The sequence below is a fragment of the Chionomys nivalis genome, chromosome 3 (genome assembly GCF_950005125.1).
Source record: "Chionomys nivalis chromosome 3, mChiNiv1.1, whole genome shotgun sequence".
Taxonomy (NCBI): domain Eukaryota; kingdom Metazoa; phylum Chordata; class Mammalia; order Rodentia; family Cricetidae; genus Chionomys; species Chionomys nivalis.
In genome coordinates this window covers 27,234,351-27,247,495 of record NC_080088.1, presented here as the reverse complement: position 1 = coordinate 27,247,495, position 13,145 = coordinate 27,234,351, and the positions used below count along the sequence as shown (strand labels likewise).

The window sequence follows — 13,145 nt, the reverse complement described above, 5'->3', positions numbered from 1 at the left end:
AGAGATCAATGTTTATGTCCATATTCTGTAATTGGTCCTAAGCCAAAGGGAAAGTAATTGAATATTTTCCCTTAAAAATAGTCTGTTCTTGTCCTATATGGGAGTGCCCTTTATCTTAAAATTTTGTATAACTTTTTCCTAATAGTGATTAGTTTCTTATTACAGATTTGTTTTATGGCTAATATTCTTAGTCTTTAAAAATGTTCTCTTTTAATCACCTTATTTTTGTTAGAGAAGTCTTTTCACTACTTGATTTCAAATTCTTATGGGTTCAAATTGGACAATCTTTTGTCCTTTTCTTTCTTTTTAATTGGAGAAACTAAACGTTTTGTTTCAATTGTTGTAGCATGTTCCAAAATAAACAATTCCTTTCTCTTTTATCTTATTATTTTATATATGTTGTACAAAGTTTAAATAGTAAAGAGCTAGTGAGACTTTATCAAAAAAGTATTGCTTTTGTGGCTAAGCTATCAGGAAGGCTGCTTTCTTTCCTTCCTTTGTATAGTGCCTACTATTGCATAACACAAGACACAGGGGTTTTGTCTATTCATTTGATGTCTCTAGTCCACTTCTCTCAATCCTATATTTCTTTGTAGATGCAAAGGACATAATTTGGAGGTTTATTTATGTGCATATATGGTTTACATAAAGTTATTTAATTAATTGAAATTTATGAACTAAGTTGAGAAACAAAGATGGGGGTCTCTAAAACATATGATTGTTGTTATCAAGATTAAACTATTAAAAACTTGTTTTTAAAAATAATAGCTATGTTTATTTAATACTTGAAGCTCAGTTATTTATTTAGTATTCAATGAAGTTTTGTATACAAATGTTGGTAATATCATTTATCGCCTGAATACAACCCAAGTTTGTATAAAATTACCAAAGGAGTTTTCACAATTTTATAAAAATTTATCCATGAAGTTGTTATTTATATACAAGGGACCTCAATTATTCACCATTGCATTATTAGTTAATTCTTAATTGATTCTGCATTTAGTCAAGTTGAGAAGAACTTTTATCCATCACAATTGCATTAGTCATTTTGTGACTATCTTTGTATACCTAGCCTTATTTTTTTATACAGCAATGCAGATTTAAAGTTCACAATGAAATGTATTCAAATATTAGAAAATATTTCAGATTTTTTACCCTTTCAATTAGAAAATTAAGAATATGATGGTTTGATGAATATGGTACCACAAACTTGGAATTTCACCAGCCTGGAGACCAAGGCAGAAGTGTAAAATCAAGCCGGGCGGTGGTGGCGCACGCCTTTAATCCCAGCACTCGGGAGGCAGAGGCAGGCAGATCTCTGTGAGTTTAAGACCAGCCTGGTCTACAAGAGCTAGTTACAGGACAGGCTTCAAAACCACAGAGAAACCTTGTCTCGAAAAACCAAAAAAAAAAAAAAAAAGCGTAAAATCAAGGTCAAAATGAGTTACAAAGTGAGACTTTATCTCAAAACCCAAAATAAAAGAGAAAATAATGTATTTCCTTCAGCAAATACTTTTTCTTGTGATTGAATGTGTATGTCTGTAATAGGGAGGCAGTTTGTTTGTTTTCCTGGTTGCCCAGACTCCCGAAATAATAACAAGGAAACTATATTATTTAAGTCATTACTTGGCCCATTAGCTCTAGCTTCTTATTTGCTAACTCTCACATCTTTATTTAACCCATCTCCATTAATCTGTGCATCACTACGAGGTCGTGGCCTACCAGGAAAGTTTCAGCACATCTGTCTCTGGCTGTAGCTCCATGGCTTCTCCTGACTCTGCCTTTTTCCTCCCATTATTTAGTTTTGTTTTCCCCACCTAGCTTGCTTCTGCCCTGTCAGGCCAAGCCAGTTTTTTTTTTTTTAATTTAAAAATGCTATTCAAAGCATACAAAGGGGAATCCCACATCACTTCCCCATTTCTGTTTAAATATAAAGGAAGGTTTTAACTTTAACAGATAAAAATTACATACAGCAAAACAGCTGTCAAGCAAGAATTACAGTATTTTTATTTATATATTTATATTTATATATTTATATCTACTTTATCTTTTATCATAACTAAGGAAAACCATAAAGACAGGGCTTTATATCATATTATTTTGGGGCTGAGCAGCCTGGAACCAATGAGTGGCCTCCTACAACATCTGTGTGTGTGTGTGTGTTTGTGTAGCTGTGACTGTGTCATACCTATGGAGGTTAGAGGTGAGCTTGAGAATCTGATCTCATTCTATCGTGTGGGTCCTTCTTGATAGTCTATGATGTTGCTACCTACATTGTGACAAGGTCCTTAGAACTTATCTCAGGGTTTATTGTCCATTTGAATATTCAGACATACGAATGAGAAGTACTGACAAGAATAATACATGTTTGGCTGTATTTACTGTGAGATAGAAGTATTTTTATACTACTTGGTAGTTTATAGGACAACCCTAGGCAACACTGGATTCCTCCTGGGATTTCTACAATTAGCATAACTCAGCTACTAAATGGTTAACAGTTTGCAAATTAGCAGCCTGTTCCCTGTGACATATCTTATCTGATGGGTAGACACATGATGTATATGTTCATTATGTTTTTGTATAAGTCTGAGATAGCATCATTTTCCTCGGTTGCTGTCTCCTAGTTGGATTTATCATAATACTCCTAATTGGTTTCTGAGAATAAAGACATTCTGAAGAGGCACTGAAAGTGCAGGGTTCTCCTTGGACACTTGGTGTTAGTAAGGAAAACACAAGGAAGTCTTTAGAAAGTTGTTACATATAAACTATATACTTTACAGGTTTAGTGGAAAGCTGTGCTCTTCATATTATTTGTACATTTCTATGAAAGGAAAATGAAACAGAAAGTTGAAATTCTTTACAATAATCTGTGTCCCTACTGATACATGTTACAGAAAGAAGAAACAGTACATTTGAGGAAAATAATTCATTCAGGGGAGGAATTAATCCTCTTTGTCAAATGTGTCTATTGGTTATACCCTAATGACAAGCTTGGGAGTTTTTTTCTTACCACTTCACAAATTCTGGCAGAAAGTTCGGGATTCCCAGGCTGGAGACAAATGATGTATCACTGACAACACTAAAGATGTCGAGTACCATGTTTTCACTGCTTCCTTATTTTCCAAGCCTTCCAAAGATGAAAATGCAGGCCTAGTTGACTGTCAATTACTCAGTGGTTTGGCATTATTGTGGTTGAGTGGTGATTTTGGAAATATCTATTTTTATATAGCATGCAATAGGGTTGTCTGATTTATAGTTTCCTCTAAGGTGACTCTCAGAATGACCATAAGAAATGGTGTTAGCCAAAGATAGTTGACCTGAGCTATTGGTAGCTCACAGACTCTGGACTGACTGCTGGGGATCCTGCATGGGACTGACTGAACTAAGTCCTCTGAATGTGGATGACAATTGTGTGGCTTGGTCTGTTGCGGGGGGGGGTGTGTGGCAGTGGTATCAGGACTTATCACGGGTGTATGAACTGGCTTTTTGGACCTATTCCCTATGGTAGGATGGATATCTTTCTCAACCTTGATGTGGGGGAGGGGCTTGGTCCTGCTTCAACTTGGTATACCAGGTTTTGTTGACTCCCCAAGGGAGGCCTTACCCCCTCTTAGGAGTGGATGGCAGGGGAGGTGGTGGGATGGGGGGAAGTAGGAGGAGGAGAAGGCGTGGGAAGGGAAACTTGGTCTGGTATGTAAAATGAAAAAAAATTAAATAAAACAACAACAACAACAACTGTAACATGAGGGCCAGCTCGTTCCCACAGCAGGCAAGTCCCAAAGAAAATCACACAGTGAGTCTCCATAAGTTATAAAATAGATTGGCCCATTAGCTCAGGCTTCTCATTAGCCCTTATTACTTATATTAACCCATTATTTTTATCTATGTTAGCCACATGGCTTGGTATCTTTTTCAGCAGGGTAGGTCACATCTTGCTTCTTCTGTGGTCTGGGCAGTACTAGGGAGGAATGAGCCTCCTCCTTCCCAGCATTCTCCTGTTCTCACCGCCCCACCTCTACTTCCTGTCTGGTTGACCCACCTATACTTCCTGCCTGGCTAATCAGCATTTATTTAAAACAAGATTGACAGAATACAGACAATTCTCCCACACCAAACAACAAAAACATCAGTAACTAAATGATTGTATTCTTTCTGTAACTGAACATAATGTATAGGAGCAGGGATAGTGTGTCTCTTTCTTCTGTCACTTAGAACTCATTGGCTTCTGATGATATTTAAGTATACAGGAAAGTCAGCAAAATAATGTTCCAAAATGATGTTTTGTTCTGTTCACAAAGCAAAAATGATAGTTAGATATATTAGAAAGAGGTTTGTATAATATAAACTTATACATAACTTTAATGATCATATAGTAATAACAGATGAGCAAAGAATTGGACTCACCTGAATTTTTAACTCATTTGATTTCCTGCATTGGGCAGTGCTCTTTAACTATATCCTCCTTTAGTTTTGTGGGGATATTTTAAATCAGTGGCATCTCATTTTCTTTTTAGGTCGTCATTACCAGTAAAAGTGGTGAGATTTTGTATCGCATTTCACCGTGGGCCAAGTATGTGGTTCGTGAAAGTGACAATGTGAATTATGATTGGATACACTGGGATCCAGAAGACACATATAAAGTGAGGACAGCAGATTTTAAATAATTGCTTATTTCAGTATTTCTTGGGAAAATAATTTTTATATTTTATAGCTTTTGTGACAATGCTCAATGTTTTGCTTGCTTCGTGTTTTGCTTGACAGTGTTCCTATATTATACATCTTATATCATTTTCTGTTGTATCTTTCCCATGAAACAGAAGTAAGGTTTTTCTTTCTGCCTGGTTTTAAAGTTAGTAAAAACAGTAAATTTCTATATACTTACCAAGAAGGAATATTGATATTTAGGGTTACAATTTCAAATGTACAAAGACTTAAAAATTTAGTATGTGAAGATGGATTTGTATAGTTTTGAAAACGACAGTGGAATGGCAAACTAATGTATTTAGGGGTTATGATTATGTTCCACATGTGTTATATGTTTTAGAACTAATTTTTTAGTCATTTATATTACTTAATATTGCTAATGAATGATATGTATTAAATAAATACATTATATATGCCAATTAGAACTCCATATTTTTCCACAACATAGGTTTAAAAATGAAAAAAAATCTCTCCAATCATTGATGCTGCATGCCTATTTCATGACTTTTTAAAGTTGGCTTATTAAAACAATCCTATATATGATTAAGAAACATGGTGAATGCAGCCTTTGCCTTTGATGGGGGAGAACAATCACAAGTATTTTACTGAATTTAGCCACTATTTTATTTCACATACTTGATTAGTTAGTGTCACAACTGAATGCTTGCTTTAATTCCATTTGTAACTCTATAGTTGAAGCATTCCAGACCTAAGAAGCCAAGAAGTCTAAGAATTTATGAATCTCATGTGGGAATTTCTTCTCATGAAGGAAAAATAGCTTCTTATAAACATTTTACAAGCAATGTACTACCGAGAATCAAAGACCTTGGTAAGTAATAATTGTGATTTTTATTCAGATAAAATTTTAATGAGACTGTTCTCTTATTAGAAAAGCTAATTACAAGTGTCTCTTTTTTGTGTTAAGAGATTAAATATGTAATAAAATGCATTTTATTTTAGGCTTCTCCAATTGCCCTGTAATAGTGATAGCATAGAAAAAAGGAATGGAATAAGATAGAGCATAAGCATTCAAGATATTATTCCAATTTCAATTTAAAGTAATGTGAACTGATGGCTTCCAAATTGTAGATAAATATGCGAGTGTAATTACTTTTCTACAGAAGATAACCTTTATCATTTGACGTGGTCATTGATAATAGCCAGTCCATTTTATTATTTTATGAAAAAAATCTAGTATTTGTAAGGTGTCTGGAACTCATTTTGGGTCGGTTATTATATAGTGGCAATGTCTGGATGATTTTTGTCACAAACATTTCTGGACCACACTTGAAACACATTGAGATATTCACATATCAGACATGACTGTCTTCAGAGAAGCCTAAGAATAAATAGTATTAGGTTGACTACCTGCTTCAATAGATGCTATATTTTATTTTTCTTCTTATAGGTAATGCAGTTTAAAAGAATATTCTGTAGCATATTTGTTGCCTGCTGCAGAAGCCGGAGAGGAAAACAAAGTACATTTAATTATGTCACTTCTGCCAGGGAGTTTAGTTTTTAACTAGAGGAACAATTTAAATGCAAGTCAGGGTTAAAGTTTTCACCTATGTATAGATCCTAATTATCTGTGATTGTGAACTGAACTACAATTCCAGAAACTAAAATTAATCAAATTTATTGTTAGCATTGGTGGATAGGTATTATGTTACATTTGCTCATTGAAGAAGTTCTTTCATTATTATAGACTATTAAATTATTTATACCTGGCTTTTAATATGTGCCTCAGCAGCACAGGATGCTCCTCTGCACCACTGTTTGAGTTACCTAGCACCATGGGTAGAGAGCACACTAAGGGAGACATGATTAGTGCCATTGAAATAAACAATGGCCATGCAAGGTGGAGCTCAATGAGAATAGTACCTATTATATAATGGAGATGTAATTAAAACTCCAAGTTTTACTCTAAGATATATGGTAATTAATGTCCATCATCTGATACATGTGTTTCTGTTAGGTCTGTTTCAATTAAATCATTTTCCTTTTGCAACAATATGCCAAAGGTGAGATCAGGGAGAAATGCTTTAAGTATGTAAATTCTTACTTCTGGATTTGTATTTGTGAAAGTTACAGAACGTATAATGTGCTAAAATACAGTCATGAGGAGCTACACACAGCAACTGAAGAGAATGAAGTTAATATGGGTTTTGGTTTTCTCCCAAGTTCAGTTATATATTTAAATGATTTGTTAAGGAATCTAATTTTATGAAATCTTTTAATAAAACTGAAGCTTATATGAATTGGACATTAGGAGCATAATACAAATACTTAGCATGTTTGTTGCCCAAATGTTTCCAAGCAAACTGAACATATGTGAAAAATGATAAAATTGTACTTGTAAGAAAAGAAAAACTGATTTCCCTAAAGTTTTCCTGTTTCTTTATTTTGTATAAGATCAAGAGGTTCTGTCTTTTCTCTGATTATTTACTTGTGACTAGTTCCATTGCTATTATGAATATTTAAAGGACAATCCCTACCTTTTGAGTGACTACATTTACAACTAGAGAAAAATATATTCTGATGAAGAAAGAAAAACTGTGGTTTGTCCCATGTCTGTGTGTGCACATGAAACACACTAAATATTTTAGAGTAAGTCCATAGGGACATTGCTCCTGGCTTCATAATACTTACTTTGTAGAAAAAATGAATTTGATAATATTTCTTAGGCTATATGGTAAAATATCTAAACCATGATGAAAAGAGGCAAATTAAAAGGCGTATTATGCAATCAGTTACTTGTATTTAGCCTCATAATCCTCAATATGGATATTACAAGTAAAGCTAAAGTTTAGCATATGTAGATTTCCATGTTTAATATTCTAAAGCAAAATTATGCATATATTTGCATATCATTTGTCACATATTAAAATGAAGACATTTCAAATAACTAGGCAGTATGTGGCTCTAAGAGACAAATGTCCAATTGTTTTAGAAGGTCAGACAAGTAAATTGTGTCAGAGTAGTAGAAATTTACATGCTGATTAGAGCTTCTAGGTTCATTGTAAAAGTTATGTCTTAAGAACACGCAATTTTTCATTCTGTTTTGAAAGTAGTTCTGACTTTCTTTGGGCTTTGTGTGTATAGGATACAACTGCATTCAGTTGATGGCGATCATGGAACATGCTTACTATGCCAGTTTTGGATACCAAATCACTAGCTTTTTTGCAGCATCAAGGTAAAATGAATATTTAATGTTCATGTATATTTCAAATAATGTAATCACATTATATTTTAACATTTAGCTTCATTTTGTTTTATAACCCCACTTACAGTTATGGTTAATAGAAGATGAAGGTCTTCTTTGACTGAGGTCATTGACTTTCATCAGAAAGATGTAGCATTGATTGACCGAGATTTAATGACAGGTTTTCTGGAATGATATCAGCAATAAATGTCTACTTACTCACTGACACTTATACCTTTATAGGCACATGCTTAGTCAGAAACTGTGTCCTCTGCAAGCCTGTACTGAACGAACTCCTGGTTTTTTCTAGGAAGAGATTAGTGTCAGGTGGGAACATGTGGGAGGATCTATACTACACAGATACAATTCTTAACTCAGTCTTAAGTCTACCAGAATATGGCTGTTTGGAGAGAAAGACTACCCTAAATAGTCCTGTGTGCCTTGATTACCACAAGTTGAACAAACCCAACATCAATTCAGCCTCATTAGTTTACAGTATGGGAAATAGACACTAATTTAGTACCCATACATGTAGTGGTTTCTACTGCTAATCAGCACTAACAACAAATTGCTTTTATAATGCTGCAAAATTGACTATAGATTAAATCTCATGTAATATTTGGAGTGAATTGAAACAGTCAGTGACAGCTGAGGAAGGTTAGAAGTGGGCTTAAAGCATATAATAGTCTAGAAGGAAATACTAACTAATTTCCTTACATCTCCCCGTAGTTCTCTTTGTTTGTTTATATACAGTATGTATAGCTGCCAACTGGTTTTCTAGCCCATTCAAGAAGCTGCCTATCTCTGTACTAAGAAGTGTGTTTGTTAATGCTTCTGGTGACCTTCATCCCTGGAGTACAGTGGCTTTTCTTGGTTAACTCAAACTGTCACAATCACTTAACACAATCACGTTCCTTTACCTCCCTGGAAGAATTTTATTTTTCTCTTTAATTCCAGAACATAATATCCTACTGTAGTGTCTCTCACTGCACTTTTTTTGGTACTTTTTTTTTCACTTCTTCCTTCTGCTCTTTACTTTTCATCTTACTACTTAAGATGAAACTTTCTAGTTCTATTTTGTTTTGTTTCTGTCCATTCCTTCCCCTTTAGTACAGTTTCTATGTAAACTTTATGTTTCTAATCTTTATACATTGTGTTCTCTATGTGTCAAGTACATATCTTTAATATGTTACACATTACCTCATCGTGTCCACCATCCTCCTTCTCCATCATATTTAATAATTCAATAAGTGATACTCTAATCTTCTAATTCTTCGAGCCAGGATCTGGCATTATTCTATTCCATTTCTATTTTAGCAGTCTGCCACTTAACGTGGTAGTGATTTTTGTTTTCTTCTGCAGGGAGAGTAAGACTATGTATAAGATAACCATGTCTTCTAGATGTGTGAACTATGAAACATGGCACATTTTCTTGGCCCACTAATTCCAGAAAAATTATGTGGTTTAGGAACAAGGGAGAATGGACAGCTCTGAGTACTTCGATGAAAGTATTCTAAGGGCCCCTTACCTTGTTTGGTTGTATGCAGGCAGAAGAACAAACATCTGGAAAGTATCAGTAACCATGACTAACTCGGCTTGCTTATAGAAGAAACCCCAAGGATAAAAACATAGAGTTTTACTATTTTGTGTATCCCCAATGCAAATTTTGTTTAGCATAGAGTTCCATTTAACAACTTTTGTTAAATTAATATTCTATTTAATCCTTTTAATTTACTTTATATAAAATAGCACTTCCAAGTATATATTTTTTGTATTTATATTGTCAGTTTTGTATTTAAAATAGCTAATACCATACTGGGCATAGGCACTGATGCACAGTTGCAGCTCTCAATGTGATGTAATTATTTTCTGTGTCCTTTCCCTTCAGTCGTTATGGAACTCCTGAAGATCTGAAAGAACTTGTTGACACAGCACATTCAATGGGCATCACAGTCCTTTTAGATGTGGTACATAGCCATGCTTCAAAAAATTCAGAGGATGGGTTGAACATGTTTGATGGGACCGATTCTTGTTATTTTCATTCTGGACCCAGAGGGACCCATGATCTTTGGGATAGCAGATTATTTAACTATTCCAGGTAAGTACATGTAACATGAAACTTGTGTTTTTAAAATTAATTTCAAGTATTTTTAATTAATCAATTTATGTGTGTTCTATTACCATTAGCTAATGCTTTTGATTTGATTTCTAAACATTTATGTAAGGAATTTTAGCTATCGTATAGTACATTTATGGCATATTATATTAAATTTCAACTTTATAAATATGCAATTTAAAATATTTTGTTAGTATTGACACATAAATGTTTTAATGTGAGTAATTTTTTAGGTAGCTTTATCTTGTTGGATCAATCATAGAAACTCTTTTGTTAAATATATACACATTGTTTTAAGTACGCCACTCATGCATTATGTCTTCATATATCAATAGAAGTTCAATGGCTCTGTTTACAGCTAACATATTAAACACAGCTATATTTCTTTTTACGTACTTTGTTTAATTTAAACATTTAAACACTAAAACTTAGTTTATTTGTTCCTGAAACTGGATATGTAAAAAGCTAGCTTTCCATTTATATGGAATCAGCTAGTTCAGCTGATTAAAATTTCTAGCAGCTTACAGAGTATTTTAATATGTATGTGTTTTGCATTTGACCCATCACATGAGTCTGAGTTTGGTGTTTTCAACTTGTAGCATAAAGATGCAAAAGATTTCAAATTGTGGGATGTCAGATATTTTGACTAGAGGCGCGTAACCTGTCGTTAGTGCTATAATCTTTTCTAGACTGTGGGGTGTTATGTATTTAGAACAGAGTCTCACAACCTGTACATTAGGTGCTAGAATCTTTTCTACTTTCAAAATGAATTGTACCATATATTTATTATATTTCCACTTACAGTAAGTGATGATATCAATTGAAAATATAGTTTTACATTTTGTCAAATTATGCTATTTAAATTTAATCAGCTAAAATGTACACAATATTGGAGAGCATGCTTTCCTGACAACCCAGCTGGTCTTTGTGTCTTTTTGGTGATTTGGCTGATTCCTGTTCTTTCAGGCTACTTGTTCTGAGCTTCTCCTAAGCTACTCAGCTTTTTTGAGAATGATTCTCACTGTATATATTTTTGAGGAGGGTGGCTCTTGCGAATCTTGTCAGTCTCAGTGACTTCCTGAAACTAATTTGAGTTGCTTATTTCCATCTCTGTAATATGAAAGGGTTTACTACCTCTTAGAATATTCTATAGTTTTACCTTCTTGTAAACACCCTTTATCGAAACATCCTTTTGTTCCACTTTCCATTTCTCTCCTATACATCTTAAGAGGTTTGCATGATGATGGAATTTATTGGTTTTGCTTTTAGATACAGGATTTTCCTGTGTAACAGTTCTTGATGTTGGCTGTCCTGGAACTCACTCTGTAGAACAGATTGGCGTCAAACTCACAGACATCTGTCTGCCTCTGTCTTTTCAGTGCTGGAATTAAAGGTGTATACCACCACACCAGGATGGAAAATTTTTACTTCAGAGAGGAAACTGCTACACAACATTTTCTGCTGTCTATTGTCTATTATTAATTGTGACTTGTATAGTTTACCTTTATTCTAAAACCATTTGTATAAATTTGGCATTCACAAGTAAATTCCTACTCTGTTGGTTCATTATTTTTCAGTTTGTTTAACCAGTTTCAAATTTAGTGACTAAGATACCAAGTTTTTACTCTGTTTCTATTTGGAGCACACTTTTCTTGTTGTATCAGCTGTAACTGTTGTGGTCCATGAGAAGCCTTATAAAAGACCACCAGACTCATATTTAATCACCAAGACTGTTTAATTCTCTAGAGTCAAAATTCTAGCATGCAGGGTTAAAGCTGTCAGACAAAGTGGCAAAATGGTGACCACAAGAGAAACTTACAGGTTCCTTGTAAGCAAGATTACAGGAATTCCAGGGAGGAAACTTAAGTCTGGGAGCTAATTGGTGGGTTTAAATATAAAGTTTATGTGATGTGGGATTCCCCCTTTTGCTGTGAATATGTTTAATTAGCATTGGTTAATAAAGAAGCTGCTTTGATCTGTGACAGGACAGAATAAAGCCAGGCAGGAAATCTGAACATATAAATATGGAGAGAGAGAGACAGAGAGACAGAGATAGAGACAGACAGAGACAGAGAGAGCAAGCAGACGGAGTCAAAGAAATGCCATATAGCTGCTGAAGGAGAAAGACACTGAAACTTTACCTGTAGGCCACATTCTCAGATCAATAGAAATGAGTTAATGTGGCCGGGCGGTGGTGGCGCACGCCTTTAATCCCAGCACTTGGGAGGCAGAGGCAGGTGGATCTCTGTGAGTTCGAGACCAGCCTGGTCTACAGAGCTAGTTCCAGGACAGGCTCCAAAACCACAGAGAAACCCTGTCTCGAAAAACCAAAAAAAAAAAAAAAAAAAAAAAAAAAAAAAAAAAAAAAAAAAAGAAATGAGTTAATGTATAATGTAGGCCCTTGCTAGGAATATGGCTAAGCCATTGGCTAAACAATGTCATAATTATTATAGCTTTTCTTTGATTATTTGGGTCTGGATGGCCAGAAAACTAATGTGCAGTCTCTGCTTATATTTATGGGTTGATACAGCATAGGTAGGTGGCTTTAGTGCTTAGGGATTTTACAGCAGCTGGGTAGGGAAAGCAGAAGGCTATGGGACGCCTGCTAATTTGTTGTGCCTGAGTTACGTTCTTTCTAAGAACTGCTTGTTCAGTTCCAATAAACCAAAACTGAGGCCTAGTCACTGGCAGGACTACAAGGAGCCTGTCATGGTGTTGGTCTGACTTCCCAGCTCCCTCAGGAACATCCACATTATAAGTAGACCAATTACTTTCAGGATAATTTTCTTCCATCACTGACAGTTGATGCTATGCATCAGCCATGACATTGAGTCCTTGGTATCAGTTTTTACCCTTGAAGACCACTGCAGGTACTACTTATGCTTCCTTCTAAGAATTCCAAAAGGCAGAATGTTCAAAACAAGATTTCATATAGTTTGACTCCTCTAGTTAATATAGGATCACTTCTTCTGTGAATGATTGGTCTGCCAGATTTAAGGAATGAGGGTTGTGGTCCCTTCATTCAGTGGGAAAAGCACCAGGGGATTTTAAACCTATTTTATAAAATCTCCACCTATAACAAGATTTGATCACAATTAATAGACTACTTCACAAATTCAAAAG

The 13,145-nt window shown here is 34.7% G+C and overlaps 1 protein-coding gene across 1 annotated transcript in view; it reads left to right on the top strand.

The window, feature by feature from the left end:
- Positions 1-13,145, top strand: part of Gbe1 (1,4-alpha-glucan branching enzyme 1) — a 239,138-nt gene that overhangs the window by 104,352 nt on the left and 121,641 nt on the right. The window contains exons 4-7 of the mRNA XM_057765932.1: positions 4,515-4,640; positions 5,398-5,533; positions 7,807-7,897; positions 9,795-10,004. Coding sequence (XP_057621915.1) covers positions 4,515-4,640; positions 5,398-5,533; positions 7,807-7,897; positions 9,795-10,004 — 563 coding nt within the window. The remainder of the gene's footprint in view (positions 1-4,514; positions 4,641-5,397; positions 5,534-7,806; positions 7,898-9,794; positions 10,005-13,145) is intronic.